This window comes from Mycena indigotica (assembly GCF_014461135.1).
Source record: "Mycena indigotica strain 171206Taipei chromosome Unknown Mind.scaff0007, whole genome shotgun sequence".
In the NCBI taxonomy this organism is placed as follows: domain Eukaryota; kingdom Fungi; phylum Basidiomycota; class Agaricomycetes; order Agaricales; family Mycenaceae; genus Mycena; species Mycena indigotica.
Genome location: NW_023503006.1, coordinates 3,043,857 through 3,070,614, shown reverse-complemented (window position 1 = coordinate 3,070,614; position 26,758 = coordinate 3,043,857). Strand labels below are relative to the sequence as shown.

The 26,758-nt window shown below is 49.3% G+C and overlaps 9 protein-coding genes across 9 annotated transcripts; 4 read left to right on the top strand and 5 right to left on the bottom strand.

Annotated features, from left to right (window-relative positions):
* Window positions 1-9,218: 9,218 nt before the first annotated feature.
* MIND_00873800 (Histidine-phosphotransfer domain HPT-domain-containing protein) lies at window positions 9,219-9,892 on the bottom strand (the record flags this gene model as incomplete). Its single annotated transcript, XM_037365397.1, has 3 exons — window positions 9,219-9,627; window positions 9,683-9,840; window positions 9,890-9,892. 3 exons carry the CDS (start codon window positions 9,890-9,892, stop codon window positions 9,219-9,221), a joined length of 570 nt encoding a protein of 189 aa, XP_037218639.1.
* Window positions 9,893-10,349: 457 nt separating this feature from the next.
* On the bottom strand, window positions 10,350-11,066 carry MIND_00873700 (Histidine-phosphotransfer domain HPT-domain-containing protein; the record flags this gene model as incomplete). Its single annotated transcript, XM_037365396.1, has 3 exons — window positions 10,896-11,066; window positions 10,708-10,838; window positions 10,350-10,659 (listed from the first exon to the last, which is right to left on the bottom strand). Exons 1-3 carry the CDS (start codon window positions 11,052-11,054, stop codon window positions 10,350-10,352), a joined length of 600 nt encoding a protein of 199 aa, XP_037218638.1. The 5' UTR covers window positions 11,055-11,066.
* A 168-nt stretch (window positions 11,067-11,234) lies between these two features.
* On the bottom strand, window positions 11,235-13,180 carry MIND_00873600 (Glutamyl-tRNA(Gln) amidotransferase subunit B, mitochondrial; the record flags this gene model as incomplete). The annotated part of the gene is made up of 10 exons (XM_037365395.1): window positions 11,235-11,524; window positions 11,572-11,690; window positions 11,738-11,919; window positions 11,965-12,137; window positions 12,180-12,291; window positions 12,339-12,527; window positions 12,580-12,659; window positions 12,707-12,848; window positions 12,899-12,978; window positions 13,033-13,180. 10 exons carry the CDS (start codon window positions 13,178-13,180, stop codon window positions 11,235-11,237), a joined length of 1,515 nt encoding a protein of 504 aa, XP_037218637.1.
* Window positions 13,181-13,407: 227 nt separating this feature from the next.
* Window positions 13,408-14,518, top strand: MIND_00873500 (FtsJ domain-containing protein; the record flags this gene model as incomplete). Its single annotated transcript, XM_037365394.1, has 3 exons — window positions 13,408-13,470; window positions 13,525-13,700; window positions 13,753-14,518. The coding sequence occupies 3 exons, from the start codon at window positions 13,408-13,410 to the stop codon at window positions 14,516-14,518; spliced, it is 1,005 nt and encodes a 334-aa protein (XP_037218636.1).
* Window positions 14,519-14,714: 196 nt separating this feature from the next.
* MIND_00873400 (uncharacterized protein) lies at window positions 14,715-15,596 on the top strand (the record flags this gene model as incomplete). Its single annotated transcript, XM_037365393.1, has 4 exons — window positions 14,715-14,865; window positions 14,912-15,416; window positions 15,463-15,513; window positions 15,560-15,596. 4 exons carry the CDS (start codon window positions 14,715-14,717, stop codon window positions 15,594-15,596), a joined length of 744 nt encoding a protein of 247 aa, XP_037218635.1.
* Window positions 15,597-15,682: 86 nt separating this feature from the next.
* On the bottom strand, window positions 15,683-16,331 carry MIND_00873300 (HIT-like protein; the record flags this gene model as incomplete). The annotated part of the gene is made up of 3 exons (XM_037365392.1): window positions 15,683-15,859; window positions 15,906-15,967; window positions 16,022-16,331. 3 exons carry the CDS (start codon window positions 16,329-16,331, stop codon window positions 15,683-15,685), a joined length of 549 nt encoding a protein of 182 aa, XP_037218634.1.
* A 2,723-nt stretch (window positions 16,332-19,054) lies between these two features.
* On the top strand, window positions 19,055-23,374 carry MIND_00873200 (CPSF-A domain-containing protein; the record flags this gene model as incomplete). Its single annotated transcript, XM_037365391.1, has 12 exons — window positions 19,055-19,261; window positions 19,314-19,570; window positions 19,617-20,135; window positions 20,182-20,302; window positions 20,352-20,693; window positions 20,755-20,900; window positions 20,947-22,118; window positions 22,162-22,445; window positions 22,488-22,745; window positions 22,796-22,898; window positions 22,945-23,119; window positions 23,170-23,374. 12 exons carry the CDS (start codon window positions 19,055-19,057, stop codon window positions 23,372-23,374), a joined length of 3,789 nt encoding a protein of 1,262 aa, XP_037218633.1.
* Window positions 23,375-23,542: 168 nt separating this feature from the next.
* MIND_00873100 (Ribosome biogenesis protein Noc4) lies at window positions 23,543-25,546 on the top strand (the record flags this gene model as incomplete). Its single annotated transcript, XM_037365390.1, has 6 exons — window positions 23,543-23,899; window positions 23,945-24,195; window positions 24,243-24,806; window positions 24,854-24,964; window positions 25,014-25,371; window positions 25,421-25,546. 6 exons carry the CDS (start codon window positions 23,543-23,545, stop codon window positions 25,544-25,546), a joined length of 1,767 nt encoding a protein of 588 aa, XP_037218632.1.
* Window positions 25,547-25,584: 38 nt separating this feature from the next.
* Window positions 25,585-26,658, bottom strand: MIND_00873000 (uncharacterized protein; the record flags this gene model as incomplete). The annotated part of the gene is made up of 5 exons (XM_037365389.1): window positions 25,585-25,796; window positions 25,845-25,953; window positions 26,000-26,138; window positions 26,189-26,307; window positions 26,356-26,658. The coding sequence occupies 5 exons, from the start codon at window positions 26,656-26,658 to the stop codon at window positions 25,585-25,587; spliced, it is 882 nt and encodes a 293-aa protein (XP_037218631.1).
* Between the last annotated feature and the right edge of the window lie 100 nt (window positions 26,659-26,758).

The following is a 26,758-nucleotide window of genomic DNA, read 5'->3' as shown; positions in this document are numbered from 1 at the left end:
GTCTTGTTCCATGTCGACGTTGAGATTGTCTATCGCTAGCTGACTTTGCGAAAAGCGTGAGGGGTCAACTGACATAGCAAGCCGGAGCAGAGCCGCCCGCTCCTCTGAGGCAGGGTCAGCAAGAGGATGCTGCTTCAATTGTTCCTCCAGCAGTCGGAAACAATGTCGGACATGCTCTTGTTCTCGAGATGGACCTAGTACTAGTCCCTGAACTTGCCGATAGCCACGCCAAACAACATCGAGTAGGAGACCCTCACTTCCAATCGTCGAGAGTATTGAAGCGACAAATGCGGCTTGGAATCGTGACGTGGGGTTGGTTGGATATTGGAACCAATGTGCAATAATACGCAATGTCCAGTATGAAACACCGTCGGTCAACTCTTGTCCCGGCAAATAGATCCTTCGTTTGAGATTACTATACTCAAAGGTGCGTTCGACCATTTCGAGTTGATAGGTGTCCGTGGCAAAGGATGCTTGTGGCTTTGTCTGCTCGAGAGTTGTTTTAACATCTGCCGCCAAGCGAAGAATCCATGTATCTCGAGGGCCATCTGTTGTCAGCCAATTGATGATTTGACCGTGACAAAAGTCGTAGAGCCAATTCCAAGCAAGAAAGTTGGAAGTCATAAGACATTCACGATCTAGCGTCACGGTCAGGGTATCGACCGTTGTAACCAATTCTAGCTGCTCGATCGTCGGCCATATACTCTCCAGTGCATTTGTGGTGCTGACGGAGCCAGGAGCGTTGTCGATGGTAGAGAATGTTTGTGTCACTCGGTCAAATAGGTCAATTGGGCGACCTTTGGGCATTGATTGGATCGACAGGGCTGCTCGAGCCTGCTGTGCATCAGCCACATCCTTGTTGACTTCACTTGTGGTAAGGAGTTTGAGAAATGGGATAGTATCTAATATGTATGTTAATATACAATTCGAATATGTCGAGATCTAAGAATTTTCCAACCTGTGATCTTCGATGACTGGTTTTTGCCTCGTTGCTTCGCCGTGGATTTTGTTCTCCTATCTACTACCCCAACATTTACGAGCTCTCCAGTCCATTGATTTGCTGTGCGCACTCGACGGTTTGCTGCCGCGGTCAGATTTGCACCGGTGAACGCATCGGTAGACCATGTTCGATTATCTATATGATACTATAAGTTATCTGGGGAACACATTGGGAAAGGCTATACCATATAAAGCAACGCGAGATTCTTTACGTGGACGTTTAGGATATCGATGTTGCTTAGACGGCCCTGGTTACCTTTGGATCAGCAAATCTCCGGATTCTATAGCGTGGAGACATACCGGCTTCTCCTGTGAGTTCATCTAAGCTTAAATCATAACTGCCATTATGCATATCCTCCCAGTCTGGATCGGCATCATCATTGGTGATTCGTGCTCGTTTTTTGCCCTTGGAAGCCGTTGTGGTATGTTGCGCTTGTGGGGACTGTTGGCGAGTTCGAGCCTTTCCCTGTTTCTCTGGTCTCTTCTCTTGCCGTTTATTGGACTTAGCTGGGCTTGAAGCCCTCCGACGGGACTTGCTTTGTTGCTTGCGTGGACGTTTGGATCCATTATCCTCTGCGTCTGCTGCATCATCGCTGTCAGCTGCAATCAATTAGTCAAAGCCTTTTTATATAGAGCCCAGCTACTGACCATCGTTCTGTGTCTTGCGTTTTGGTGGCCGTTTTGCTTTGGGCTTACTAAGCTTTGCGCCACGGATGGGCATTGGGCCAGCGCTACCAAGTAGAGGCGTGACATTCCACATCTGCTCTGCATGCTCCTCCCATGCCTTGGCTGCTGCAGACCGACGTTCATCCATATCGATCATTTTCCCTCGTACTTCTGGATCAATTAGAGAAAACAGAGGCAAGTCGAAGTCGGCAGGGTTGCGAAAGCCTGGAGCATATTCCCAACGGTCGACAGTGCGTCGAACACCATCATCGAGCTCAAAGCTGATACATTGTTCAAAAACCGTTGGATAGAATTCGACTTTGCAGTCAAGTTGTAGGAGGAAGTAGTAGACCAGGAGCATAAGGCAACGAATGAAGAAGGTGATTGTCGATATTGTCGTCATAAGATAAAGTCCCTCCCGAGAGAAGGATGCTCGATTGGTTTCTGCCTGTTGTGGGACGCCGCGTTTGTTATAATACGATATTCTAGAGAGAAATTGAACAACAAGGAAATGTGTAAAGTTATCGTACTTACCCAGCATTTATGGCCTCTGGAGGAATATAAAAGGGTTCACCATTGGGCCAAGCTGCCAGACGCAGCCTCCCAAGCCCATTCATCAGCGCAAAAGGAGGATAGTAGATTAAGCCCAAGCGAACAGCATCTTCAGCCACAGAGACACCTGCCGGTGCCAAGGGCGGAGTTCCGGCATGTCGACGAAGTCCAGAGAAGTAAACAGCTGAGCCAGGAATAGTTGCCACAAAGACGCCAATACCTAAAAGGAAAAAATACCCAGGGTCGTAGCTAGCCGGAATATCTGATGAGACGAGCATGCACGATAGGTGTCCGACACTGTCTTTGTCATCGACATGACCACCTCCAAAGAATAAAAGTTCATTGAGTAGAGTATCTGTTCGGTAGATGTCATTTTACAGCTGGATGGTGTGAACAGAATGCATACTAATCTGGGTTCCGGAGGCTGGTGACTGAGGAGAAGCCAAATTGACCTGACTTGTGCCGAATGCATAGTTGCCGTCGATTCCATACGAAGGGACATTGCGTAAAGAGGCTCCCAACTTCAGCATTTCTCGGAACTTGGGCGGAGCATAGCGCATGCCATCAAGTACAATTTCAGCTCCGGCCTAGAGAATACAGCATTTTAACAGATACAACAACAAAGGACATTATATAACACCTCATTCAAGCGCCCAGCAGCCCTCTACGCTTCCCTCTCCCAATATCCCGCCTCAGTCCAACGCATTCAACTTGAGTGATATCGTGGCGCTCCATCAACAACCGCATACCGCCAGTGCCAAAGCGTCAACACCGGACCTCAGTGCGTTGGTTTACATATATGTGCATATCAATATGCTCAACTATGACTCAGTTACAGACAACTTTGGTGGCTCCTGTAGTGTCTGTCTTCAAGAAGGCATTCCGACCACTAACCCTTGGTCTGCGTACAGTCTAAACTTTCAACACGCTTACTTATCCTTCTATATAGTGGGTCTTGCACTGGCTCACCGATTTGCATTGACTGCATGGTCGCCATACTACAAACCCAAAAGACGCAACTTTTCCAGATGCTACATCCGTCCCACAGTATTCCATGTAGCCACTGCCGCACTCCGTTAGATGCCCGTGGTGGTTACGAGTTCTCGAACTTACACTATCATCTTTGGGCTAAGGCCGCTGGCAAGACACCATCTACCGCACAATTTGAAGAGTTACGAAAGCCTCTTGTGCGGGCTCGAAAAGAATTTATTGAAGCGGTGGATGCATTGTCTCTCGACACATGGGTGTATCCGACAGCATTTTGAGTATTTAATAACTATTGTGCTAAAGAATAGTAATGTTGTTTTCGGTTTCGTTGTACAAAACGCATAAATGCTTGAGCAGAGTCTTGGGACTCACCTGCGGATGGAGAGGTTTACCCTGAGGCGAATAGCCGTCCATATGCATTTGGAGAGAATGACTATGCACGTTCCAGACGGTATCCAGTCCACCTTTGTGGTGGAAAATCCAGCCGCATTTCATCAGCGGAAGGATCCAGCCGTCGCCTTGAAAGCCAATGGCGTCGTGCCATGCACTTCGTCCAAGTGGTTTGCCTATTGCTAGTTATGAGTTTATAGACTTTTGACGGTGGAGCATGTTACTACCGTCAGCGCCAGTAGTGGTGCGATTGGCGTTGTAAATCCAGACAGCCCACTCACAAACGGTATACAAGCGATAGTCGACTGTCTTGTCATTGCGAGCAGCACGCATATCGTTGAAGATGGTGTCCTCGGCCCACTTAGCGATAATCAAACCCGATTTGTCCAACCGTCTCTGCTTCACTTTCTCCGATTGAGGTTGATCACTACGCTTGCGCGGTACGCTTTTCTTTTGGTGCGGGAACTGAATCCACAGGGGAATCCATAATCGGAGCCTCAGGCTGGGTCAAATTGGGAATTTGGTGATTGACACGGCGAATGAGTGTGAGTTTTAGTTCGACGGTGTTGTTGTCGACAACCTGGACAATAAATTGTCCAAGGTCCGGTGACGTATACCAAGGCTGCTGGATCTCGTCTCCCGCAGGACTCAAGTCCAACAGAGTAAACTCCATGCCGTCAAAATTGTTGATTCGATGATGATGATGCCGAGGACAGTTAGGCCCACAGCGCTCGAGAGGCCCAGATAGAATAGAAAAGGGCAGTGGTTGGAGTGCGCTATAGTCCTGCTCATTGCTGAGCACACACACAGTATGGGAGGTATCTTATAAGATCGGTAATCTCAGATTGAAGAACCGGTAATAGTAAAAATGCGCACCAGTAAAGAGCAGAGAATTATTTTTAATGACTCTCTCCACCGCATACGCCACGATTTCTGGCATGAGAACAGCCACATTGGCTGGTCCTGCCTTCACATTTGGGATCACTAGCTGTGCGGCAAGCATAACTCCTAGCACATAGTTGTTTTGTTCGTCACGGAGAAGTGCTCGCACCGATACTATGCGAATGAGTTCGGATTTCAGACGGTAAAAGACAACTCACATTGTGCCACAAGTGGTGGCTCTGCGCCTTCATCCTCACTCTTCTTGTCAAGTTTCTCGCCCCCCTTCTTTTGGCCTCCAGGTTCAACATCGCTTTCGCTTTCGCTGTCGCTGTTGCTGTCGCTTTTACTTTCATTTGCATTTGCGTTTGTGTTGATATTTGTGCTGTGGTTTTCTGGGCTGCTATCTGAGCTTGAGTCGCTGTCTGAGGTGCTGTCGGAGTTGCTGTCAGAGCTGTTGTCCGACCTGCTGTCAGAGTCGCCATCAGAGTCGCCGTCGGAGTCACGGTCGGAATCACTGTCGGAGTCGCTGTCAGAGCTGTGCTTCTGCGAGAAGCTCTCAATGTCGCTTTTTCTCTGGCCCTCGCTGCCCACTAACTCTGAGTCGCTCTCGATGTCATCCTTTTTGTTTTGCTGCTTGTCCTCCAACTCGTAGCTATCGATCTCGCTCTCGTTGTGGTCCCGGCCGTTCTCTGCCCTAGGTGTTTTCTTCTGTTTGCTTCTGTTTTGAGTAGCCTTCGCTTTTTTGTTGACCTTCTGTGTGCCGGCACCGGTCTTCTATAAGATTTCGTCAGCATCGGCAAGAAATTTAAAGTTTAACGTTTATGACATTGACAGCTACTAAGCCTGTGAGTTGTCAATCTATATATGCGAATTCATCACGTACGAGCTGCGGGGACTGCCCAGTACTGGTGCTGAATAAGTTTGAAGAGAATACGTTCGGTGTCGGTGAAATTGCTGTCCCAAGTTCCTGGTGCCAAACGCTTATAGTTGTACAAAACTCCCTTGGACTTCACAATAACACCAATCATTGCAGGTGGGGGCAAGCCGACAAGAGCCAGATCACGTCCCACGCCGCTGGGCTGAGCCATCTTCTTCTTCGCGGACTCGCATATTTGCGAGAGTTTTAATATCATTGGCGGTAATAGCCCCGTTGCTGAGGGCATTCTCCAGGGTGGCTGCATCTAGTGCGGCGAGCTTGTCTGAAGTCATCGTTAGACCAAAGAGTTGGGTAGTTGTGACAGTCCATTGTGCCGCAGTGTTTTTTTTTCAATGACCACTGAGGTAACACTTAGAAAGATCCCCCAGTGACTTATATGATCGACATTCTGAAGCATACTATAAGATTTTATTATACAGTGCTCCACGCCTTATAGTTACGCTTCCAGGTATTTTTATGAGGCGAAAAACCTGCCGCTTGGGTACGAGCGTCACCCTTTTTGACTCCCATTGCAACTAACCGGTCATACTCCCGGAATATAGCGTCAGTTAGCGGAGGATTGCGTGAAGCAACAGAGTTCTGAGCTTTTGGAGGTTCAGCCTTGCTACTAGTATGAGTTTAGTTATATACCGTCAATGAATAGAGCCATACCTGGTAGCCTCTGGCGACAATGTCAGATCGATAATGCTCTCGCTGATTGAGATCAATACGTGAGACGAGAGGTATGGGAGTTGACTTACACGATCTTGTGTTTTTTTAGTTGGCGATGAATTGACAGAATCTGGGGTAATTGCTCGTTTTTCTGCTCGAGCGACAGAGGCGATACGAGAAAATGGCTTGCCCGCAAGTTCAAATGGCGCCAAGTAGAGTACTTGTTCCACCTTCACATTTGTCAGAGGAACAGCACGCGCGCCATCCAGATATCGTCTTCAGCAATGCAGAACTGCTCAAGAAAAGCAGCCGATAATCCAGACAACCGGTGTAAAGCCGCACAAGACGCTGGCTCGAAATGTGGAAGGTTCGGCGCTGGAACAAGAATTGGTGGCTTTGACGTATTGACAGTCTAATATAGAGTTGAGATATCGAGACAAGTGAGTAATTGATGCCATACCTCGTACCAGACCACGGTCACAACAAGCGAAGTAACTCGTGCCATAGTTGAACGCGTGGGTGAAGCCCGTACTGGAACACCTTGGAGCGCAGCATCGACAAAGTTAGCCGGAAGTGTGTTAAGGTAGTATTGAGAAACGTTCTGCCCATGACTATGGCTCACATGTGGCTGAAAAGTGCCCGGAGGTGCCCAATTTGAGCCAACAAGTGATGTTTCCGCAACAACTTTTTTGGGGCCGGTCGGCGCTTTTGATTTGGTGGCTAAATAACTGAATAAGCACAGAGATAACGCTTCCGGACAAAAAATATACGGCTGGTCTCCGATATAACCTTCTGTACGGTGTTCGTTGTTTTAGTGTTTGATTTTGTGGCTGAAAGATGTTTTTGTTGGTCGAGAAAAATGTGTGAGGCAAGGAACATACGCGTTTTATTTGACCCAGACACCATATGTGGCCCAAGCTTGCAGACGTGAGACGCGTCATCGAGAAAAGCCGCATAGCAGCAAGATTGGCATTTGAAATGAGTGCAACCAGAGTTTCGCTTGTTCACACCGCCACATGTCGCCTCTTTCGCACAGAGAAACTGAGAGTTTCTAGGCTATGCAAGAGTATTCAACCTGTGTAGACCGAGAGTGGAGTATAGCCAGCTCACCTTGAGATTAATAGACTGGGTATCAAGCCAAAGCCCATCGCAAATGTCTTCGAGTGCCGCATCCGTCATCCAGTTGTTCTTCGAGCGTCGATCATAAGCGCGAGAACACTATAGCGATGAAGGGCAAAGTATACAGTAGGCGGAATAAAAAATAACCTTGGTTATGTATTGGCCCTTGAACTCGTTTGAATAGGTCCCATGAACAAGAAAGGAGAAGAGGATTGTGCCTGGCTGCTTGCGTTGCTTGAGAAGACACCGGGGGCATTGTGTTAATGCCTTTGGAACGTCGCCACCTCGGAAGAGGCTCATGATGACAGAAGGAAGGAAATGGTCGTGTCACAGACCTGAGTAGTTTTCTCGAGAGAAAATGACTGAAGGAGCATAGTGGGTCCTCGAGGAACAAGTTGAGTCGCGTTGTGATGGCTGATCATAAAGATCCCCGGAGGCGACCGGCATATGTGCCTGCAGTCTCATCGCTTTATAACCTGAAGGTACAACTATACTCACCTTCGGGCAAGTATGCATAGTGCCCTCAGGGATCATATAATGACCCCGGAGGCAAAATCATATTTTGTTCCCGAAGTGAGGATAATTATTGCCCGAGGGCACGAATATCTCACTCAAGGTACTTAAAATTAGTTGCCTGGAGGTACACCCCAAACATACCTGAGGGCAAATTTCTTTATGCCTTTAGGCACTTTTTGCAATGGCCTTCAGGCGCAATTATAGGTCCCTGAGGGTGTAAAATTTAATTGCCTTCAGTCACAGATCTCATGTTCCCGCAGGCACAAGTGCGGATTGCCTGCGGGTACAAATTTTGCGCCTTCAGGTGCGAATATAGGTCCCTTCAGTGACAAATCAAATGTCCCTTCAGGCAAAATCAAAAAAAGGGGCCGTTTTGGGGCCATTCGCCCGATTTGGACGGCCGTTTGTACAGGACTGGGTTTGGTCTCTATACGGAGTTCAAACCACATAGATTGTCCAAATTCAACTCAAGTACTGGCAAAACTGCGTAGTAATGCTCATGTTGTTGAGATCAGCATTCCTTCATTCATCAAATCGTCAGACAACACTGGCAATCAAGACATCGACGACCAAGACTACTCGAAGAAACTTTGAGCAACCTTCGCATCGACAACTAGCGACAACTTGTATAATGCAAGGAATAATGTCTTATTCAAACCACACTGTGCCTTATCTTCACGGTCCTCCATCCCGTTTGTCCCAGCCGCCTTAAGCTTGCTCATGACTTTCTATCAGTTACTCCCTCAATTGCCAGCGCAATGCCACTGACACTGCGGTCAAAGAGGCGTCTTTGAATCTTCTTTGGCGCTGGGCGTTGAAAGCACATATTGAAGTTGGATGAGAAAATGTTCACTACAACGCGCCAATGAACGAAAACGAGTTGCTGTGTTCTCGTTTCTTTGGCCTGCGATCTGCCTTGTGGATCTCAGCCAAACGCCGCTACATCAATCTCGAGTCAGTGTTGCAACAGATTCTCCGAATTCGAATTCCTCCGGGAAAGCTTCAACGAGCCGGGGTCCCGGCTTTCCTTGTTCTCAACGACTACTCCGCTGCCCTTCTCCCCGTCGGCACAGATACGAGAGGTTTCGGCAGACATCGGCAATGGGTCCTCACATGGACAGATAGCAGCCGCTGGTTTGACCACTGAGCGATACTTAGCAGGCATGTCGTATGAGTAAAGGACTTGTCTTGGGGGTCGAAAGTTCATTGGCCATCCGCTTTTGTAGGTCTAGCCTTCAGACTCGATTCAACGCGCCATTTTTCGTGGTTTCGCTTTTAGGTGTTGTCTGCGCAGAAGAAGTAAGCAACCTGGACAATAAACACGTAAGTATATTGTGATAATACAAGGGTAAGTGAGTGTGAAGAGATCCGTGAGTCCAGAGACAAGGTACGAGGTGGAAAGAGCGCTGTGGGATATGGTGACCATGGGCTATGAGTTTAACGAATAACAAGAGACGGTAGGGAGAAGCTATGAGATACAGTTGTCCGCTGGAGTTGTTGGTGGAGTGGAGAAAGTTGCCTATGTTGGGACGGAGACTGTTTCTGGGGGTGGGTGTGGTACAGGAACGAGAGTTTCTTGAGAGACTGTTACAATATCAGCGACAGGCAACGGCGGAGTTGTTGCTCGTGTCGTTTCGGAGTGGGTGCCGTCGTTGGCAGTGAACGGCTTCTCGGCGACATTTTGAGGCTCGTCGTCAAAAGGGGCGCCATGCTCTGCAAACCACTTTCTTAGCCAAGCGTTGGCTATCTTGTACGCGTCTTTCGTCCCGTCCAACAAACCCCGAATGACATCCTTGTCAGCATCCTCCTCTTCTGCGGCCTGTTTGATTTGGGTGCATGCCTGAGCGACACGAGAAATGCCAATTGTGGCGGAGGATCCGGCAATAAAGTGTGCCCTGTCAGCGACAGTCTTCAGGTCAGAATTTGACCTATAATTATTTTGGTTAGCCATGATTTACGGCGAGAACGTCATCGACGACGCACAATGCAGCGCTCATTAGCTCAAATGCCTCCGGGCCTTGTATGAAGTAGAGTGCGACCATGTCTTTCGAAAAGCTTCGAGTCTCATCGTCCTCGTCCAACTCTAGAATCTGTGTAAAGGCCTCGGGGTCAATGGGTGCATCTGGCTCCAAGTCCAGAAGCTGTGAAATAAGCATTAGGAGGGTCAGAAGTGGAAGGACAAAGTCTTGCCATCAGGTCGTGGGGGGATGAGAACAAGAAGGTAAGCCGTGACTCGCGCCGACAAGGTCGATGCCAATGGCAACTTTATATCTCTGATTGCCAGCCGCGTTATCATGCCGTAAGGACTCCCTACTAGTTTTCAAACCGACGAAAACACCCTCGTTTTGCTTCGCCAGTGTGCGACTTGCCTTCCGTCGACGCCACCAAATTGCTCTATTCAACAAGATCGATTTCATCGATGCTCAGGGTTTCTATGTTCAAAACGTGTGTTAAATGCAGGAAACGAGAGGGAAACAGGTTAGAGATCCATGGAAAGCTTTTACAACAGGTATTGACCGGTCAAACAACACTGGGCTCCTTGTCGAGGTATAGTAGAGTGTGTTACAGCGCAATCAGCACAACGGCTAGATGCAGGCTCGGAGTCGGAATGACGGACCGGCGGGACATATCTTGAGAAAGTAGAGGGAGATTACGAAGCGGTGGCAGCAGTTGGGGGTGGGTCTCCACCGTCGTCATCAAACGGGGCCTTCTTCTCTTTGTAGAATTTCTTCAACCACCGCTCCGCCTCCGCGTATTCTGACTTGGTCTCGGGAAGTAACACTTGCATCCGCGAAAGCGCCTCCGCCTTATCAATAGCGGCGACCCCATCGTCGTCTCGGAGGTTGCCGTAGTGTTGCATCTTCTCGCATGCGTTCTGGACTCGACTAATTCCCAACGCGGCAGACGAGCCCTTCAGAAAATGTCCGAGTGATGAGAGTTCGGGAAGGTCCTTCGCTGCTCTGCATTAAGTGAGTGCAGATCGACTCAAGGGAATGCCTTTAACCCACAAGGCTTTGTCCATATTCTTGAATGTGGACGACGCCTGCGAGAAATAGGCTGTCACCATCTCCTTCGAAAACTCGTGTGAGTCCTCGTCGTCCAACTCCAGAATTTGCTCGAAGATTTCCATATTGACCGCCTTCACGACCAGCAAAGCAGGATGAGCTCCCGATCTCAACTACTCATGGAAACGGACCTCGGATTCAGTCGAGGACGATGATTCGCCGGGAACAGCGACAAGGGACTCAGAGGTGTTTGCGTTTGTGGATTTGCCATTGGTTTCTGTGACAGAAGTTGAAGTACGCTCAGGCGAGGGCGATTTGGCCTTGGTCTTTGCAGTAGTGGTCTCGACCATTCTTATGGCAGGAAACCAAAGACGAGTTCCGTGATGATGTCATCCCGCCATCACTACCTCGGGCCGGCCAGATTGGAGAGCTGATTTGAGTTGGGTTCAAGTCACTTTTTTAACATCTCAGAGTTCGGATACACTTCTTTCTGGACCCTCGAAAATACAGCATGCGTGATGAGGTCAAAATCAATGACCTTCTAATAATGCCGCCAATCGTTCCCTCGCCTTTTCGGTGTCCACGCGTCCTTTGCTCTCCCGTATGACCCATCCAAGAATTTTATTCAACACATTCTTGTTTGCTCCAGTTTGGAAGGCGGTAGCCTCAGAGGGAAGCGCTGTAATGGCTGCCAGACAGAGTTTATCGAGGTCGAGCGTGGGATCAGAGAGGAGTGAGAGTGACCGTGCGCGCTCAGCCACACTTATTGATGCAGACGGAGAAGCAAGCATGTCGCGAAGGAGCAACTTCCCTGAAGCACCTGAGAGAAGTTTCAGCAACCATCAACCCATAGAAAGGTATGCTCACCAGTAATCATTCCGCTTTGCACAAGATCGACCACCTCCCCGAGTTGACGCGACGTGATTGGGTTGTCTGAAAAGGCCAAGTTCGCCGAATGAAGTCGTCCAAGCAGTTCGTGAATCATCCTATCGCCAAAATCTCAGCATGAGAAAGCGCATCGCAGGAAACATACCAATTAAACACTAGCCGCGGGTTTCTCCCATCTACACAGACTTGATTAAAATATGCAAGAGCCATCTCTTCGGCGAGCAACACGTCCGCATCCTTCTCGGACAACCCATGAACCTCAATCAAACGGGCTCGTGTAGCCCAGGGCAGTTCCGGAAGGGTTCTGCGAATACGCTCGATTCGTTGCTAGAAAGCTCTTCAACGAAATATACTCGGCAAACGTGACCTTACAGGTGGTAGTAGAAGTACTCCGAGATTTGGATCAGGCATGTACCTGTAGTCTGGCGCGTCCTCTTTGGAGCGCATCGGGAATGTTTCAAACGTATCTTGATTGAATCCACGCGTTTCTTGTTGAACTGTCGCTCCTTGCACATATAGAGCACGATGGCGCTCGATTTCGTAGACTATAACTGGTAAGACTCGCCTCAAGAGTCATTTGCACTCACGAATTGCGGACTGCATGAATTTAACACTGTTAAGATTCTTAATCTCGCAGCGGGTGCCTAGTGGCTCTCCAGCGCGGTTGATCGAGACATTCACATCGCAGCGTAGAGAGCCCTGCCGAGGTTTAGTTAGTAGAAAGCCGAAGGAAGTAGAGGACTTACCGTCTCCATATTTCCATCGCTAGCTCCAACGGCACGAAGGATGGACTGTAGAGTGCGGACATACATCCCAGCTTCTTCTGGGGACCGTATATCGGGTTCCGTGACGATTTCCATGAGCGCGCTACCAGCTCTATTGAGATCTATACTGGAAGTACGCGTCCGCGGGTCAAAAGTTGTCTTCGCGGTATCCTAATGGGCTTATTGGATTGTACAATTGCATCGAGAAAAAAAGTAATCTCACCTGCTCTAGTTGAATTTGGTTGATTCGAATAGCAGAGTTTCGGTTTGTCAAAGCAACAGTCCCGCCTACTGCTATGGGTTCTATAGCGAAGGTGAAGAGCAATCGATGATAAGAACACAAAACCTACCATAGTGCTGCGTTATTTGATAACCCGCAGGCAGGTCGGGATAGAAATAGTGTTTTCTGTCGAACGAGGACCGCGGCTGGATGTCGGCATTGAGGGCTACGGCAGTTCTCAGCGCCAGGTCAACGCATTCTTGATTCAAACTCTGCATGAATCGTAAGAAAAGGGAGAAAGTTGGTATTGTTGGCGACAGACTGGGAGCGTGCCCGGAAAAGCGACATCGAAAGGAGTAACACTAGTGTTGGGCGCATCTTTCAATGCAGGCGTTGGAGAGTCTTTGAGCACCCGTCGACAATTTTTCCACGCGACTCGGGGAAGAACGCACTTACTGGAGAATAACTTGTGTTGTGATTTGATTTGCGCGTGGGTTTCGATGCCAATGACAACCTCCCAGCCAGGCCAACGTTCATCGTGAATTCCTCGGAGGAGGAGACGAACGGTGTTGTTTGTCCTCTGCGGCCATGACCGCAAGAGCATAGACTCGATTGCGGCGTGACATTTTTGTAACCTTGCTCCCACCACGGGATATCTTTTGCTTTCTGGACCAGGAGCGGCGCAATCTTATCGTGTCAGCGCAGCGTTAATGGAACTCCACCCTTCAACCGCTGCTTCAGGCGCTTAAGCCACAATGACTTGGTTAAAGAGGCTCAAGCTTCGAATCCTGCCCTTGGCCTCGTGTCGGAACCTGCGCTACTCCTCCCACCATGAACGAGATCCTCCCATTGAAGAATAAAGCTCTCCGCAACCTGAACATCCTAAGATATAAGGTGAGCAATCACTCAGTTTGAGGAGACATCGCCGGCATTTAATTTCGCCTAAAGAACCTCCAGTCTCCTGCTGAAGAGGCCCATCTTGATTTCCAGCGTCGACAAGCTGACTCGCAGGATCCAGTGCTGCAGAAAGCCTGGTTTCACTCTATGAACAACGCTTTTGAAGAAATCGACGACGTGCTCAAGGTCGTCCCACAGACATCCCGTATTCACTTCCTTGATCTCGGGTAAGCGCAAATCTCGACTCTCTACGAGCACTGAAGCTAGCTCAACTTCAAGCTGCTGTCCTGGCGGATTTACTTCTTATATCTTGAGTAAAAACTCAAAGGCCTACGGGACTGGGATCTCTTTACCAGTCGAAAACGGAGGCCATGCATGCTTACTCAATGAAGACCATCTCAAGCGGTTTAAACTCTACTGGGCTGATCTGACACGCTTTCAACTTGGCGCGGTACTTATCAACGATCCCAGCCTCCAGTCCCTCCCCATTGTGCCACAGTCATTCGATTTAGTCCTCATTGACGGACACCCATTACGCCCAAGCACGAACGGATCACACCATCACCTCCCGGCCTCCTTCTATCTCCTCAGCGACCGTCTCCTCATATCTCAGCTCATCATTGGCCTCGCTGCTGCGGCTTCTGGTAGTACCATCATCGTCAAAGCCTCCAAACCCGAACGAATCATCACATCACAACTGATGTTTCTATTTGACCTCCTCTGCGTGGATGTCCGTACTTGGAAGCCTGTTTGCATCCACGGCACGCGCTCAACATTTTACATTGTTGGCAAGGGGTTTGGATATGGCCGATTCGCTTATCGCAAGGAACAAATCTTGGCGGACTTGATGGATCTGTGGGTCCAGCTATCTTACTACGGCGGGAAAGGACGACGTCTATTCCCTGATGACCTTGACTTCATTGCTGATCGTGCTGTTCTTAAGGGGCCATATGCCCCACGACTCCAGCAATTGAGCCAGCATATATGGACAGCGCAGTCGCAATGTCTTGAGGGTTGGCAGAATGCGAAAGCGGAGGGATTTTAGCCCCAGGTCTCTGCCTTTGTTGATTGTAGTATTGGTTTTGTCATTTGTCGATCACTTTATCGTTGCCTACCCCGCGTATACCGTGTCATCTCCGTGAACACTACGCTGTGTACTGTACCCTTGGCGCATCTGGAGCCATTTATAAAGCGCTGCTGAATTTCCAGACTTTATTGTGTTTCGCCTCTTCTGATTCTTTATGACTATACCTCTCAAATCGTGTTTATTTTTGCTGCTATCAGCAGTTTCCACTGCCTCGGCAAAGACATTGCTCACAAACGTAACGGACAACAAGATCGTTTCCAGCGGGGACTTTAAAACACTCGGTGCGCTGAAATGGCAATCGAGCGGTAAATACACATTCTCCCGATAGTTTCCGGCTCACTTGTGCAATAGGGATCTTGTTCGACGGCTGCTCCGATTCCGTGACATTCCCAATTGCAATCGACAAGTGCTTCAGTCTCCAACTCTCGGCCTCCCCTAAAGAGAACCTTCAAGCACCAAACGCCGACTCGCCTCGCCAACGCATCGAATTCCTCACGGAGGGTGCTGCCGATGGAGCCACCTTCCGGTATTCGTGGAAATATTACCTTTCCTCGAAGACAGGCACCACCAAGAACTTCTTCCACCTCATGCAATTGCTCATGCGAGACGGCGGTCCCGTGATCGCGTTGGATGCAGTGAACGACAAGGTTGCGTTACGAGACTTTGTTCGCGACTGCCCAGCGAAGGGATGTCCGAGTATTGATCTGGACGACTTTACGGACCGGACGACTGCACACGACATGCTCGTCACCTTTGGGCCAAACGGAGCGGTCCAATACACAGTCAAAGACAGTGTGGGAGGGAAGACACTGCTAAGTTACTCGGCCACTGGCGAGATGGGGAAGTCCTCTACATCGTAAACTTGCGTCATCACTTGAGAGCAATGGTCTGATCTGTTCTAGGTTGAAGTTCGGAATGTATAGGCTTGCGGTGGATGGGATGACGGCCGCTCGGTGAGTATCGATTTGTTTCAGAATCCTTGAATTCATCTCAGTTCAGTGCGGCATTGGGAGACTTTACGGTGAAGAAACTCTGAGTCTTGCGTTGTAGTCCATTATATTAGGCAGTCCTGCTTCGCATCACCTTCAGCACCTAATTTGAAAGATAATATGAGTCGTCCTTCTACAAACGAGAGCGTATTCTCTGAGCCAAGATCAAAGCGTCGTCATCATCGAGCTCTGAGCGTGATTCGAATTCAAGTCGGTGCATTGCTCGCTGAGATGGTGGTTCAGTGTCTGTTTTGGTATGCGCCGCCTCTTTTGAGGAGAACGTCGGAGCAGGAATGACGTGGTAGTGTACCTGCATGCTCTAAGTAATACACGCTGAAGGCGGACAGATTACGAACATGGGGAACAGCTTGTGCGTATTCTTGGTTGCAGACGACATTCAAACCGGTGTTGTCGAGGGCTGAAAAGAGGGTAGTCTATCTATGTTTCCTTGCGGACGAATTAGAAGACACACCTTGAGTCAGAGCTTTGGCCACCACACCAACTGCCTCACCCACCGCTCTCGAATACTCGCTCGGCAGCTCAGATACGCGAGAATAGTGGGTTTTCGGAATGACGAGTGTGTGCCCCCGTCTCAGAGGAAGGATATCAAGAATTGCTATCACGAGCGGAGTTTCGTAGACGATTGTGGCTGGTAAAGAACGGTCGATAATCTGGCAGAATGTGCAATTCGGGTCGTGTGCTGTTTCAGTTGATTGTGACGAGGGTGTATCCCATGGGGACGTCGGCCGGTTCACGTGGGCATTGATGAGGAAGGAAGTCATTTACGGCTTGGAAGAGAGTGGTGGTTCTGACCAAGGTGTGTGTCGACAGGATGATGTTACGGTCACGCGATCTGTCAAAGACGCGCGTCGTCACGTTTAGTATGTCACCCTGGAAAAAAGTTTCAGACATTCTCAAGGCAGGGTAAGAATTAGATGTAAGTAGGTATGTAGATATAAAGCGTGTTTCCGAGATAAGAGCACACAACACGAGGCCTCTGCTCTAAATAGCCACTGCCGCCCACTAACACGAGGCTAATTAGTGTCTCGAGCCCTTGATTCTGAGTGACTGCAGCGGAGAAGCGGACGGAACAAGGGAAGTTCCATAGATATGAAGCTGTAGAGATGAATGAACTGAGCCATGAGCACGAATATATACCACCGAAACATGTCGTATATTTTCTGGCAGTGTCAGAGGCACACTAAAAAGGGTAGAGGATAGAGAGGTACGGAGGACCTTGAATAGGACTGGTCCCGAGTGCCGGAAACTCGTAGGGTTGTCGTGATGAAGACCCTCCTTTCGCAACCGTCGGTCACGACGGAATTTAGAATGGATTTCTATGCCGGTTGCATGACCTTCCCGCAGCGAAGACTTGCTTGCATCGTGAAGCCCCGCAAACATGGATGTTGATTGCACACTCTTCGTAAGGCGTTGTTGATGTCGCTTTAATACACACCAGCAACGGCGCGACGGGAAAAGAGGCCCTCGAACTCGTCCCAGGGTCAACACAGTAGCCCTCGCTCACTTGACCCACCTCAAGCCAAGTGCTGATACCCTCACGTTCGAATGAACGCTCGAGTCCCAAAAGAACGGCGTGTCCGTCTGGAGCATATTCTTTTGGAAGCTTGGCTAGAGTTGAACGAAGAACAGAGAAGGAAGCTAATTTGTCACCATCTAGACAAGGTGAGAGTTCTGTTGTGTTTAGTTGCGAGAACTTGCCGAATTCAAGAGACCAAGATTTATCGCCTTGAAAAATGTTGTATGTGATCTGAAAACACAAAACAGTCTGACCAAGAGTGCTGATGAGAGGCTCTTCTACCATCCACATTTTGTATGCGCGCATGCCGGTAGGAAAGCCAGGAAATAGGGTCAGAAGCTGATCCAATGGCCAGTCACGGTAGATTCCAAGTGTGCGAAGGATCTTTGTGAAGTTTTGCGAGGATGACATAAAGGTAGGTCGATGAAGAGACTCTTCTTTATATGTTGTTGCATCGCCGTATAGCTTTTTAAGGCATATCAGACGATCAATTCCGGATGGAACAAGACATATGAGATATGCCTCGGTTGACGATCAATTCCGGACATATGAGATATGCCAACTGAGAAAAATATGAATGCTGCTTGACTAATTATAGCGACCATCACAGCGCAGAGATTAGACATTCGGTTATTAGAGAAAGAGTACGTGCCCAAATAGGGAAATATCAGAACAATTGCCGCGCATTTGCTGCCAAACCATCAAGCTAGGCCATCCTGGGTGTCCAGCGTGTTTACCAGTAGCCATGCATGTGTGGCTCCGAGCATCAAGGAGCGGGGAGAAATCAGCTGCTGGCGAGATTGAAGAGTTCAACAGCCATGGATCACGCATAACGCTGCAGATCTAAAAATGTACCCAAAGGGATGCGGAACTAGCCTTGACGAGGTTGTCCAGCCAGTCGTATGTAGCGGTCCAAGTGACAGAACACGGTGTGACAACACGTGGGCTGTCACGTGCACGCCTTCCTAAACCTGAACCGCGAATTAACGGCCATGGACTCTCAAGAAATGCGTTCCGAACCAATTGATATCGATATTATTGGTAGCGGACCGTCAACACCTGCCTCCGCGGGCCCACTCACGATTCAAGACGCGTCCTTACCCATTGCTGGTTCCTCTGGCACCCCTGCAGCTTCAGAGCCAACTATCGATATCTTCGCTGGGCCTCCAATACCCACTTCCGACAAAACTGCTGGTGAACAGGAACTCAAGAAGAAACGTGAAAGAAAGGAGGCCGCTCCGAAACCTGTCGTGCGTCCACCGGGAAAAAGTCTACTGCCCATCTCAAAGGTGCAAAATATCATCAAAGCGGACAAGGTGTGTGTGTGCTGTAATGCAAAACTACCTGTGTTATACTCATTGACGAGCATAGGAAATTACGCTGGTCGCGAGAGAGGCCACATTCTTGATCGCTTGCGCAACAGAAGAGTTCATGAAGCGCTTTGCGGAAGCTGCAATGGCTCAAGCAGAAAAGGACAAGAGGACCACACTGCAGTATAAGGATATGGGTGCGTCTATGTCAGGAATTGGACGCTCACTAATCTCGTCCGCTAGCGACTGTTGTGCGCAAGGCAGACGAGTTCTTATTTCTGGAAGGTCGTAAATCGCGATGTCCGACGCTCTTACTGATCTCGAATTCTTAGAAATAATACCATGGACACTGCCCGATGCACCAGTGAAGCGTAAAGTGAAGCCATCGAATTTGGGCACAGGCAGCACCACTTCCACCATGCTGGATCAATTCGTCGTACGGCCGAACGTAAGCGGTATCGGAGACGGAGAAGAGTCTGAGTCGCAGATTGTTTTGAATGAAGATGGGACGATGGGTGGGGAGTAGAAATCTCGTAGTAATCTCCTGTACTAATCTTGTACTTTTACCATCACGTGAGCCTGTGAGGGCAGCCTTTGGTCAGCCTCGTTCACTTCCTCTTTGCGATCCAGTGGACCAGAGGACAAAGCCTGGACTGTGATGAAGCTTGTCTCCACGTTTCATCAGCCAACATCTGTTGTCTATTCTCTGAAGTGCAATCTCTCAAGCGAACCGGTGGAATACCTCGTCCAAGCCAAACTCAATTCGCTCGAAGTTGCTTCAATCCAGCCTCATGGACTACAACGCGAATGTAGATGGGAGAGTTCAGGGGGGAATATTTTGTCTGTGAAATCGGTGTCGACGAGGGTGCGTCTCGTTACTTGGCTTCCGGATGATAATGCTGAAACATCTCTCAAAGGATGGCTCCAGAAGTAATCTCATTGTTCTTATCGACCACCCAGAGCCAGAGTTGGTATTCCTCGAGCTCAAACCTACCGGACTGGCAGTCACTAAGCGCCTCGACCTCGCAGAGCAGAAGCCGCATGCCGAATTTTGTGACCACAACAACCTTGTTGTCCACCCCGACGGCAAATTAGCTGTGGTCCATTGCTACACCGGAAAATTGCGTTTAGTTCGATTGAAGCGAGGTCGCTATGATCGCGACTCGGACTCCAAGTGAGTTCATTTTATTCTCCCGCACGATGTGATCTAAACGACGAAGTATCATGGAGTATGTTGTTTTTGCGCTCACCTTCCTGCCACCTCGACCACGTGAGGATTACCCCCTTGCAATTCTCCATCTCGACCACGAAAAACGCAGACAGTTGCTCGTTCACGCTGTAGACATCAACGACTTGGATATTTCCCGCGATGTGTCTGACGTTCTTCACCCAACGTGTATCCCTTCGAAACTCCTACCATTCCCTGCTGTCGGCGCTCCACCACCTATACTGATCCCTGTACCACGTCCAAGCTCTTTCGAGAACATATCTGATGATAAAGAGGGAGATACGACCACATTCATTGGCGGGGTGTTGGTTGTGGGCGGTTCCAAGATAATGCTTTACGAGCTCGCGGGAGAAAATGGGCGGGTCAAGCAGAGTAATAAGAGGCGGAGACTTGATCAAGCTAAACAGTCTGAATATCGACGAGAGCAAGCAGAAGCGAAAGAGGCGGAACGACAGAAGCGAAAGAGGAAGCCTAAAGCTACGGTTGACTGGCCATGGAGCGAGGTCACTTGGTAAGTCTTGTGTTTTTGTGTTTCTGCGCGACTGACTTCAATGCAGTTTTTGTCCAATTGGAGAGGAACCTCTGAGATACCTACTCGGCGATGCGTTTGGCCGGGTCGCAATGCTGTCCTTGCATGATGTCCCCAACCACGGTCTCATTCTGATACCGCTCGGAGAGGCAAGCTGATACTTTAATATGTTTCCACGTCTCCATCTCAATCTTATAGACCTCTCCACCAAGCTCTCTGACCTATTTGACAAATGGTGTTATCTTCGTGGGCTCACATGCGGGCGATTCGCAACTGATTCGGATTCACGATGAACCCTTGCCGTCTTCCTCAAAGGCACCTGCTCTTCCCACACTTCCAATCCCGCATGATATTGAGACATTTCCTCCTGCACGACTGGTTCCCCCTGTGTCTAACAAGGACTCCGACATAGAAGCAGATGTGGAAGTGCGTGACTGCATCCTAGAAGAACAGGGCTCGTATCTCCAAGTAATTCAAACCTTCAAGAACATCGCACCAATCCGGGACGCTGTTATTGTGGACACCGACGAGAGTGGGCATGTCAGTATCATTTCAACGCCCCCACTTCGACTTGATCTGATCTATTCTTGTTGTAACTTAGTCGGAAATTGTCACCTGTTCTGGTGGACAAAACACAGGGTCAATCAACATCATTCGGAAAGGCGCAGACTTGCAGCAACTCGGTATGATTGCGGGAATGCCACATCTAGTGAACGTTTTCGCTTTGAAGAGGGTGCAAAGTGATCCGTATGTTCCTCTTGACCCCTCATATATGAGTTTGACAATCGCCCAGGAAGCAGTCTCACATCCTCTTGTCAACAATCAACACAGCGCAATTATTAGAGATTGAGAGTATTGATAACTTTGTTCGTGTGGATGTGCTCAATGGAGGCTTCGTCGCCGAACGCACGCTGGCGGCGAAGAATGTCCTCCAGAAAAACATCGGCAGTGCAATACGGCGTGGTGGGAAGGAAATCCAGGCCGCCACGGCAACATACGAGGCTACATCTTTTGTAGTCCAGGTCACCCCTAATGGTGTATACCTGCTGGACTTTGAGATCGACTCGACTTGGGAAAGGAAACATGAAGTTAAAGCCGACTCTCTTGGCGGTGGAGTCGCTACCGCATTAGAGATCGTCGCTGCTGACATCAACGCATCACAAATTGTGCTTGCGACTGGCAATGGCGTATTGACGTGCCTCGAAGTTTCTGGGAACACTTTGCAAACAAGTGCTCAAAAGCACTTGTCAGTTGAAATATCTGCCATTTGTTGCGCACCATTCGACCCGAAAGCGAATTCTTCAAACATTGCCGCGGTTGCTTATTGGCGGACCAATCAAATACAGCTTTTCGATCTCAGCAATCAGCGGCCATTCAACGAGATATGCATAACCCAGTCATTACCCAGTGTCGTCCGCAGCCTCCTTTTGTTCGATTTCCAAGCCAGTGGGGGCGCTCAGCCGCATCTTTTTGCCGGATTGGGCAACGGGTCGCTCGCGATCTTCACATGGGACTCGACATTACAAGTTCTCGGCAAACTGAAACTCGCATCTCTAGGTGCCCTTCCAGTTGCGCTGACGCCGTATACTCTACCAGACGGAAGGCGTGCTGTTCTTGCCACTGGAAGTCGCGCAGCGGTTTTGACTTGGGAGCACGAGCGACTGCAAGTCTCCCCGGTCATGTTGAAAGACGCAGTTGCGACCACTCAACTGCACGCTGAAGGCTACGAGTCCTCGCTCTTGATAGCTAATGATTCAGCTCTTTTCATCTCACAAGTGCGGGATGTTGACAGTATGCATATACGATCGGTTCCTTCTGGACCGGATGTTCCCCAGAAAATTGTCTATGCTCCATCATTGAAGGTCTTCGGGGTGACATATTCACGCAGTGCACCCACCAGAGTTGGAAGCGAGGAGCCCGCTGTCCAATCGTTCTTCCGCTTACTTGATGATTCGAGTCTTACCCGTTCGTTATCTACATTCCTTTGGCTACAACTAACATTTCGTAGAACTGAGTGAATTTGAACCCAAGGCGTCGGAAGAAATTACCTCTGTCGCCACCCTGATCAGCGGCGAGGATGAGACAGTGCTCTTCTGTGTTGGGTCATATAATGTTGATCTCCACGAAAGCGAGCCAAAATCAGGCTGTCTGCGAGTCTTTTCTGCACATCCCCTCGGTTCAGACGCACGTTCAAGTCTGGATCTTCAACTACTCGCCTCTTCCGACATTCCTGGCTGTGTCTATGATGTCAAGACGGTAAACGGACTCATCGCAGTTGGCGTAAATTCTTCCGTGCGTAGTTGCTGTTACTATTACTCTTCTAACCGCTCCCAGGTCCTTCTTTTCCGCCCAGACATTAATTCCGTCGCAAGCACTTTCTCGCTTCAACAGGTCTCGCGAATGAATTCAAACTACTTTGTAACATGTCTCTCCAGTTACGACAACCGACTTGTCTTGGGAGACCAAATTGCGTCCATCTCTCTTGTCGAAACAATGGAAGATCTGCGGCTGCGGACTCTCGGCAGGGATTTGGCTCCATTGTCGCCTGTTTGTGTCCAGGCAGTCAATGAAAGACACATTCTGGCTGCCAACGTCAGCTCACATACTGTATACGCTCTTGATCACTACTGACGCCAACGCAGGATACTCTCAATTTACTTTCCTTTTCGTTTGACGAGAAGACGAAGAAGCTCGACCGAGATGGGTACTATCAGCAGTCGGATTTAGTCAATAAGCTTGTGCCAGGTACTTTCATCTTACTTGGTGTATTCTCTACCAACTCCTTGCAAAGGGTCAATCGCTTCTGCAGAGACTGGGAGCCCACTCAATCCTATCCAGATGTTCTTCACATCGTCTGGCCGGATTGGAGTGATAGTTGATGTTCAGGACGATCAGCTCGCCCTTCACTTGACTGATCTGCAGCGAAATATGTATCGCGTGGTAGAGGACGGTGACCGACACAAGAGGTGCGCGCGCGCGTTATTTCCTAATTCATTACATCAGCTCATCAATCTAGGTTGCGAACACCACAATCCGGGGCGCGTCGTCGCGTTGGGGAGGAAGCTTACGGATTCCTCGATGGTGACTTCCTAGAGCGTTTGCTATCTATTCCAGACAGCCAGCTAGCAGAAATCGAAAAGGGATCGAATGAGCACGAACGGCTCAAGCGACCGATTGCTGACTTTGTGCAGCTGCTGAAAAATCTTCAATCTTTACACTGATCCTTTTTTCTGTAAACAAACATTCTGTCGCTTGCTTAGAAAGTTATCTGTGCATTGTATCATTGACATAAGTAGCATGTACTAAGACTTTTCACTTCCATTGACAGTGCGAATCACGTGATAAACACGGATCATTTAAAAAATTGACTACTTACAGTAGCTCCTCCGATGGCCCCGTCTTCCCTTCCTCCTCCTGCAAAAAAGCGCAAGATCCAGAAGCACTCAGACTTTGTCGAGTCTGTTAAAGCCATTGAAGATCAAATCGTAGCGGCAGCGACGGCAAACGGCTCGCTCAACCCACTAGCGGATTTGTTGGAACTAGCCCTCGAGGCAAAGGACGCTCAAGATGTTTCAAAAGCCATATACTCGTTATATCGAGTATTTGTGGTCGTTGTTTCTGGAGGGAAGCTCAACAGTGGAGGGGATGAAGCGGCGAAGATAGTCAGGGCATGGATATGGGAGCGTTTGAATGTCTATGTTGATTTCTTGTGTGGGTTGCTCAAAGACGAGGAGAAAACATTACGGGTGCGTTCTCCTTGCTCCCAGGCTGGTTGCTTCTCATCGAGACAGATATCTGCGCTCCAAATCTTGTTCTCCCTCCAAAAACATCTTTCAACAGCAGCCACCGCTTCTGAGGGCCAGCCTCAATTCCACATCAACCATTTCCGAAAAATTGTTTCCGCCGTGCTCCTCTGCCCACCATCTTCTCGGTTGGCTCAGAGTAGCACTGGGTTTTTGGATGCGGATGTTCTCCACTCGTTCCACGAAACATGGTTCAGTGTCCACGATGATGTAAGGTGGTTTTTCCTGCGTGAGGCAGGGTGAGCCTTATCTTTTGTTCTACGTCTCTATGCTGAAGACAACTCAGGACGATGTTGAGCTCATTAACAGCCGAGTTCGCACCGCAAAATTTACTCTCTGTTCTTGAAGGCTTGGCGACATTTCCTACTGAAAAGGCCGAAATCAATGCTTGGTGGGTAACCGAACTCGCAGCCAAGCCGCCCAAGCCAAAATCTTCAAAGAACGCCGAGTCTGATGATGACGACGAGGACGAGCCACTAGAACAGGATGATGACTGGCGCAAATTTTTCGATGAAGATTCTTCGGCGAAAGAAAAATTGTCTACTAAGAAGTCGGCAACCAGGTTACATAAACTGAGCACCCACCAGTCTCTTCATTCACTCCAGTCACACCGCGCCGTATTCACCCGCGCCTGGTTAACGCTCCTGCCCAGGCTTTCTGCGATACACGACAAAATGGCAAAGAAGGGGCTCTTACAAAGAGCACTGAATGTGATGCATCGGGGCGTTATGCCCCACCTCTCACGGCCGGTCTTGATCATGGACTGGGTCGGTGGAAGTGTTGACTACGGCGGCACTGTTGGGCTGCTTGCCCTCAATGCCCTATTCATGTTGATGAAAGACTACAATCTGTGTGTACCTTGCGTGCTGCATCAACAAACATTGACGTTCATCTCAGCGATTATCCTTCATTTTACACTAAACTTTATGCATTTTTGGATAGAGATGTCCTGCATTCAAAACATCGGGCACGATTCTTCCGCTTGACGGAACTGTTCCTCAGCTCAACGTAAGTTTACTCGACTGGTAGGTTGTTGTCTTTCTGACCCAGTGCTTAGACACCTTCCCGCAGCTCTTGTAGCATCTTTTATCAAACGACTCGCTCGCCTCTCGCTTGCTGCCCCGCCTGCAGCTATCGTTCTGATCCTCCCCTTCACATATAACGCCCTGAAGCGACACCCTGCCCTTATGCCTATGATCCATCGTCACGCCGATGCTGACTCAACCACGGACGTATTCGATGCAGCGGAACCCAATCCAAATCTCACTCATGCCATCGACAGCTCGCTTTGGGAGCTCTCATCTCACCGCTCACACTGGCTCGCTGGCGTATCGACTATGAGCAGGATCCTCGAAGAGGCATTCACAAAGCAAAGTTATGCCATGGAGGACTTTCTCGATCACACCTATGGCACAGTAAGCTAATAACATCTGGTGTCCTCAGAATCTACTCAACCTTGACCAGTTATTCGATGCCGACGCAAATAGGAAAATCAAGAAAGAGCCACCAGTGGCTATGGACATGACAAAGGGTTTATTTGGGAATGAGGGTGTAGAGGGTGACGTTGTGTCTGAGCTGTGGTCGTTCTAACAGGCTGAAGCTTGTAATTGCTGATCAGCCTGACAAACCTAATGGTACCTGATCACTGGCGCAGCTCCCGCGCCACCTTTTCCACCAATATGAATCCCATTCCCCCCAACACCCCCGACGCCTCCCATGATGACGTTGGCTTGCATCGTTCTCAGATCAACATTTGGTCCTTCTCCATCCCCTCCCTCTCCGCCGATATATCCGTGGCCACCGGCGCCGCCTACCCCACCTGTGATGACAATCCGTCTTTCTATATCCGTCTTTCAATATTGAGCAGAGTGAATCCGATTGAACCTACCGAATGCGACAGCGTCAACTTGCGAGGTCTGCCCAGTCTGCTGGAGAGAGGAGACTTGACTGACCCTGAGATTGTGGACCGTTTCCGAAAGCTGACTAACGTTTTCAAACTGGCACACGAGTTAAGATCAGGTCTACACTGAGCCGAAAACGCACCGTCGAGTCGATTATTATGGTGGTGAGAACGTCGTTGTGGCGTGAAATAGCTGAGGCATCATCGTTGCTATTGAAAAACTGGGCCACCTTGCCTTGAGCCATAGCTTGCTCAAGATCACGTTGGATGGAAGCGAGTTCACTGGGAAGAGGATGAATAGGGCGTGTGTGTGTGACGGCTTCAACACTCACCGCTGGAGGCGCTCAATAACGACTTGCCCGTTACTGGCCTCACTTCTCGCCACGATCATCCTGAGCGAATCAATGCGAGCGGCCAAGTCGGCGAGAGCCCGCTGGTTCCACATACTTTGCTAGGACGATGTTAGATACGCAGAAATATCAGTAGGTGGGAGTCATACATCCAGTCTATTTAATACATCGAGCAATGGCTCAATGACGCCGTTGAGTGCCGTACAGAAAGGGATGTTTCTCGAGACGGAGCCTAGCGTCTGCAGCGAAACAACAAAGATGTTTTTGGCTATCGACGGTGGTGTTGGTAGCGCTAATGCTGTTTCTTTTTTCCCAGCATCGTCGCTGGTGGCGTCATCACTGGTCGGGCTGCTGACAAGTGTCGTCTCCGAAATTTGTGAACTGTTTGTTCTTGACCTCCGCATGCGAGGAAGGGAGAGGGAGGGCATGCGGAACCGGCTTGGTGTGGACATGGCGTCTCTTGGAAGAAGACATCTACACAGCTGAAGCTGTTTTTAAGGCTGTCAGTTAGGCGCCGGTGACTGTGGGCGAACATTTGAGGTTGATCAGCGC